This window comes from Sitodiplosis mosellana, unplaced genomic scaffold (genome assembly GCF_009176505.1).
Source record: "Sitodiplosis mosellana isolate CC-2019 unplaced genomic scaffold, AAFC_SMos_1.0 Smas_scaffold_1560, whole genome shotgun sequence".
NCBI classification, from domain to species: Eukaryota; Metazoa; Arthropoda; class Insecta; order Diptera; family Cecidomyiidae; genus Sitodiplosis; species Sitodiplosis mosellana.
Window position 1 is genome coordinate 619 of NW_022596802.1, and position 6,371 is coordinate 6,989.

Consider the following 6,371-nt stretch of genomic DNA (forward strand, 5'->3'; position numbering starts at 1 on the left):
AGCCAACAATATTATTAATTGACAATAAAGTCAATTCCTTGCAAAATAAATGTTTTTTTTTTTATTTGTTTCATTTGTTCATCTATTTATAACCGACTTGTCGGCTAACGTTTTTTACTTGACCTTTTGATGAATTTGAATAATTTTTTCATTTACTTTGCTTGGCGGAATAATCACCAGTGTTCGTAACAAATATACCAAATAAGATTTTGTTGTAGGCGACGTGCGCTTTCAAGAAATAATACTACCGAAATTTTTGGTTGCACTCTTCTCGAGAAAATCCAGAAAAACTGTAGATAATTGTCAGGTTTTGAGGTTTTGGGATTTGAACTCCCGACAAATAGTTCATTTGTCTTTAATATAGTGCCACCTAGGTTGAAAAATGTTTATCTATCATTTTTGAAATCATAGATGTCCTCAAAAAATTATTATATTATACAGTTTCCAACAACATGAATCGTAAATGGAAGATATTCAGCAAATGATGCTCTAGCGGCATCTATACGGTAGATAACATTTATGGTTACAAAAATTTGAATTGTCAAATCTACTGGGCGAAATTTGATTAAATGATTTCGTCACAAGGTTTACCCAAATATTGGAAATGGTTTTCGTCAAAAATGGCAATTCAAACATCATTCATGATTCATGTTAGTGAACTTCCGATAGGGACAAACAGAACTCTGAAAAGTTTTGGATCTGTTGAATATAATAACATTGTGCTTCACAGCGTTGACAGTTTTTGATTTTCAAAGTGTAAATTGCGTTTTTCTCTGAAGTGAGAGGCCCCGACAATCCCCCGAATGCGAACACTGTCTTCTCGATTATTAATCACAGTCTGACCATTTGAATTGATTTTGAACCATAACAATTTTAGAAAAATCGACTTCGTAAAGTCAATGTTTTATTGTTTGAACACTTTATTTTTCATTCAGTATTTTGCTGTGAGAATTTGCATTCGTTTGTAAATCAATCGAAAGTAATTTTCGCTTTGATTTCTAAGCTCATTGGCACACATTTCGGGCAAAAAAGTACGGTGAATGGAATTTGTCTTCATTGTATTAATGTGGTCTGTTCGATGTGAATCAATCGCAGCGTTGAGAATGAACTCTTTGTCAATTTATTTGCAAAAATGGAACCACAAAAACGGTCCCAACGCTTCAATTTTGTTCAAATAAATTAAGTGTTTGTTAATAATTAACAACAAATTTCAGTCTTTGGTTTGCATGTCATGTAGCTAGGCTCAAACTGAATAAGTTGCATCCTTCAAATTGATGCTGTTCACACATCGCATGCTACGAACCAAAAATACAATCAAACCATGTAACCATAAAGTCATTCACCAGAAATATTAGTTCCTATTTTTGCATAACCGACGAAGGAATAAAAAAAATGTCTTTTAATACGATCGAACAAGGTCAATAGCAAATACAGAACACACTAATATTCTGGTCACCAAACACAACAGCCATTTCACATGCTTTCTTCATTTCATCGTGATAATTGTATGATTCTGGTCGCAAGAAGAAAACCAGCAAAAAGAAGTAACGAAGAAAAAAGTGGAAAGAAATGCAACAAAATTGAAACTTCTAAACGAAAGCGCAGTAGCCATATAAACTAGTTTCATGACAGTCAAACTTATAGTTAAAATCAGTTCAATCAAATTATCAGTCAAAAATGGAAATTTTCCATTCTCTAACAGAGTATTTGGTTCAATTGTGTGGCCATTCGTCATATCATCGACTTATTTCACTATTCAGCAACTCGGAATTTGCGCAGAATGCTCGACTTGGTTTACAGCGAGCTATTGATATTCTAACTGCACCAGATTTTATGAAGAACGCTTCAATTTTCGTTGCCCTCAGTTATGTTGGTGTCCTTATCGGTGGTCCGATTGGGCTAGCTCTCGGTGGAATAGCCGCTTTTGGAATGGTTAAATGGCAGAAAGGTGAATAATTTTCAATTCTTCGCTTCACATTCTTGAAAAATTCGATTAGACCAACAAAAGTAAAAAAATAATCTTCTTTCAACAGCTTTTCAATTACCCAACACAATCAGCTCAAATGCTCAAAGTTTGGTACATAATTTGAAATTACCACATTTTATCACAGTAGCGACAGTAAGTGCAGTACTGAGTTTTCTATGTTTCATTCTTGGAGGTCGAGTTGATGTGGCAATTGGAGGAATGCTTGGCCAATTAATTGCATACACAGCTGTTGAATTGAAATATCGTAAGAAAATTGTGCACTAAATTTTAAAATCATCATTTCTCATATTTGTTTGTTAAATTGAACAGTTGAACCGGTCATTCAAAATGCGAAATACGTCGTATTTTGCATCGCAACTTTTGTTTCGGGATTAATTGGCTACTATTGGCCTGATTGGCAAATCGGTAAAGAGTTTGAAACATTTTTTCATACATAATTTCCACATTTTTCATCTGTTTTTATTATTATTTAGTTTATGGAACATTCGAAGCGGCCTACAAGACACTATACCCGTGTATACCATTTGTCGTTGAGTTGGTGAAACATCCACACTTCCTTGGAGTCGTAATTTCTATGTTTATACTTTGTATAGCTATACTGGGGTCATATCTAAATTGTTACGGTAAGAAAATTGGTAAATTTAGAGTTGTCTTTGAATTAATATCATAATAAACTAAACGCGATAGAACACAATCCATTACGCTGGAGAATGCTAACGACTATGATCGGCGAAATTTCACGAACAACCACAAAATCTCTTGCATCACATGTTATCAAGAGAGCTGTCATCATTGTCATTGGAATCTGTGGGCTGGTAGGACTGGTTACTTTTGGTATTTATAATTGGGAAATTGGTAGGTGACAAATTTTATTTTTACTTTAATGTAAATTGTCTTGTGTGATCAATTTCTATGACTTGAAATAAGTTCCGTAAACTAATCACCGACAAATAAGATCTTTTTACTTATTTTTCAATCAGGTTTTTCTCATAAGTGAAAAATATCCATAGTTTTACATAGAAACAATTTTCGACGTTAATTCAATGTAAATTTAATCTTTTAACAGTTCACCAAAAAGTCAAATTGACGTACGAATGTTTGTCTCCAATCATAATACATCTTTCTGAATATTTAAACAAAACAATTGAAGTGGCCCATAAAGAACTGCATAATATTATGATACAACTTCCAAATTACGTGGCAAAACCTCATTTCGTCAAGAGAACAGCTTTATGCATAATTGTGAGCGTAATTGGCTTGATTGCATACAAAATTTATCAACGGAAACGCGGTAAATATATTACATATATGCATATTTTGACCTGAAAAGCATATTTATATGAAGCTAAACATGATCAAAACTGAATTTTTCTGTGGAATCGCTTCAAAAAAAATTCACAGATTCTTCGGTAAAGACCGACCTTGCGCCGAAAACAGAGACACAAATTCCTTTCAAGATGTTGTATTATTATCTAAAATCAACTCGTACACTTAAGGGTGCTGCAATTGGGGCTGGAACCAGTTTTACACTTGGATTGTCTGCTATTGCAATTTGGAAATGGCCAACTGGTAAGGGTGTCGTTGAGAATTTTGAAAAACGAATTTTATTTTCTATCTTAAAGTTTCTGGCTATAACTAAATATTTGAATATATATTATGGTTTCAGTTGATTTAACAATGCACAATTCATTATAATTCCAGCTGAGCCAGTGCTCATGGCAATAATAAGAAATCTATTGAATGCAAAGAAAACTCTGCTACAATTAATTAAAACCAAATATTTCATCATCGGAGCAGTAGTTTATATGACTTTTGGCCTTATTAGTATGCTCATATATGTTGTCCCTCAATGGAGTATTAGTGAGTTGACTTTTCTTTTCTTCAAAATTTACATAATATTTTAGGAAATAAAATGAAACCAATTCCCCAGCAGTTTTATCAAGAGTCAAGGCAACGATCACTGAAGTTCGATGCGCATACCTGGAGCTTGAAGATTTGGTGATTGAAATATGTTTGAATTTTTATTTTTCGATCTGTTTTACAGTATATGATGCACAGGAATTTTTATCCCTTTTCAATCAAAATCTAATTTCACAGCTCAATGCCAACGAAATATTCACATCACTGCTGCGAAAAGTGAACGAATCGATCTACAAAACAATCGATTTAATCAAAGGGTGTTTGTCATTGATGGAGAGCCAACTTGTTAATATGTATATCATAAAGTTGATAGAAGCGATAAATAAGCCAGAATTTGTGAATGGTGCTTTAGTATGTGCCGGATTTAGTGTCATTGGTTTTTTGTTTGGCGGTTTGAATGGCTTTGTCATCGGGCTTATTCTGGCTGAATTGTTTCTTCAAGGAATTTCACAATACCCGAATGGTATGTAATGATTGATTCTAATATATGAGAAAGAGTCAAATACATAAAATGCAATTTAACCTCTTCAGTTTCTAGGGTATAATATGTTTGATTTGATCTATTAGTATCAGTATACAGTTTGTTCAACAATCAGTATTTTGTTTTTAAAACTCAACATAATAATTGAATAGGTTCAACAGCTCTTGGCGATGCAATTATAGACAATTTGGGGATACCACAAACTCAAACCCACTGGTTGAACCTTTTTGGTACTGTTTACAAGTTGGAATTGCCAAAAGAGGATATTTCAACGTTGCAGCAATGGGAAGAGCACAAAAAAACAGCCGTTTTCCAAAGTTTCTTCTCTTTTATACGCGATGAGTTAAGGCTCAAGGTATCGGAGTTGCATGTGAAACTAAATCGTTCAGAAGATTCAACTCAAAATCGTTTGATTGAATCAAAAGTTTCCAGCCAAACAAGAATTTCCAGAAGAAACGATCCTACATGCGGCAGGGAAACGAATGTGAACGCCACACAAAATGATGAACATAAAGAAGATGGCGATTCAGTTGATATCTCAACTGAACAATGTACAATGAATATTGGAGCGAGTGGCGAAAAACCATACGCAATCAGCATGATTTTTGGACAATAGAAAGTTATGTGCAGATTTTTGACATTTCTTCAGTCAAAGTTTTATTCAAAATTTCAATCAAGTTAAAAAAAATCATTAAAATTCTCAAATAAAAAAAAATGAAAAAATGTTTTGAAAATATGTGTCACAGTAGGCTGATTGAAACGTTAGATTTGTCTCAGTTATATTTCAAGTCAAATCAAATGATCAGTGAAAAATGGGATTTTGGAATTGGTTGCGTGAAACTGTGCTTAGCATTTATGGGCATTCACCATATGGTCGGATTATTACATTATTCACTGGTCCAGCCACTCGAAGTGTACAAGTTGACTCACAGCGTGGCATTAACATTCAGAGTTCACCAAATATTATGAAAACCGCTTCAATTTGCGCTGTTATCAGTTTTGTTGGTGGCGTTTTTTGTGGTCCAATAGGGCTAGCTCTTGGTGGATTGGTTGGTGGATTAACCGCTTTCGGAATAACTGAATGGCACAATAGTACGCATTTCCTTAATGTTAGAACGGATGAAGAATGAAAACAAAGTTTATTAGTCCTAAAAACGCATTAAACAAAGTAGTTCAATGAAATCACACAGTAGCCATTCAACGCAACAGTTTCATTTCAGTTAAATTTGTCACTAGACGTGGCTTTTGGTCATAAATAGATTTTTTTGCATCACACTCGGCTATGAACATACTTCTTCATACAAATCGTTTAGACTTCACTCGTACTGCAGCACTTATGACTTTCTTGCCTACCATGGGAGGTATTTTTGGAGGACCGATTGGAGTTGTTGTCGCTGGTATTATCAGTGCATGGACCGCTTATACACGTGGCGATTGGTCAAATATAACAGGAAAGAGCAACTGGACAGAACTTACTTTCTAACCACCGAACTAAAACCTGAAAATGCTGAAGAAAAAAGGAAAGGTCTAGGTTCTCACAGCATGATGAAAAAAACAATGAATGCAAGTGCTGACAAGCCACACATTGACGCATGTTTAATGAACGAAACCTTTTTGTAAAAACTCAATATGTAAACAATTTTGCAACGCCAATAAAAATTAATTGTTGAAAGAAGCGCCAAAGGCAGAGATTGTTTGGCGGATTTTTTATGAGGGAAGTATGTGACCTGTCTGAAATTATTATATAAATTTTAGATGTAGCTGAACACTGCATTTTCTTATGTGTCACTTTACTCCTATGAAACTATAGAATGTTGTCTTATCTGCAGATTCTTCTCATTTTGTGGCTGGGAGATCTGTTTTACTAAGGATAACATTTGAAATCATATTGTATTTCGTATGATCAACAATTGCCATTCACTCAGAAAGGAATTAATACGATTCACATATACCAATGGTGATCTGTCAAATTACCATCATTAC

At 34.1% G+C, this 6,371-nt stretch overlaps 1 protein-coding gene across 3 annotated transcripts; it reads left to right on the forward strand.

Annotated features, from left to right (window-relative positions):
* Positions 1–1,620: 1,620 nt before the first annotated feature.
* Positions 1,621–5,104, forward strand: LOC129571193 (uncharacterized). 3 transcript variants are annotated; one of them, XM_055450959.1, is made up of 11 exons: positions 1,621–1,948; positions 2,034–2,231; positions 2,297–2,392; positions 2,461–2,610; positions 2,675–2,842; positions 3,054–3,278; positions 3,389–3,556; positions 3,689–3,847; positions 3,918–4,370; positions 4,541–4,743; positions 4,814–5,012. In XM_055450959.1, the coding sequence occupies exons 1-11, from the start codon at positions 1,678–1,680 to the stop codon at positions 4,874–4,876; spliced, it is 2,154 nt and encodes a 717-aa protein (XP_055306934.1). In that variant the 5' UTR covers positions 1,621–1,677; the 3' UTR covers positions 4,877–5,012. The 3 variants fall into 3 exon arrangements, with proteins under 3 accessions (XP_055306934.1, XP_055306932.1, XP_055306933.1); XM_055450957.1 differs by having other exon boundaries at positions 4,541–5,104; XM_055450958.1 differs by having other exon boundaries at positions 3,921–4,370; positions 4,541–5,104.
* Positions 5,105–6,371: the final 1,267 nt, after the last annotated feature.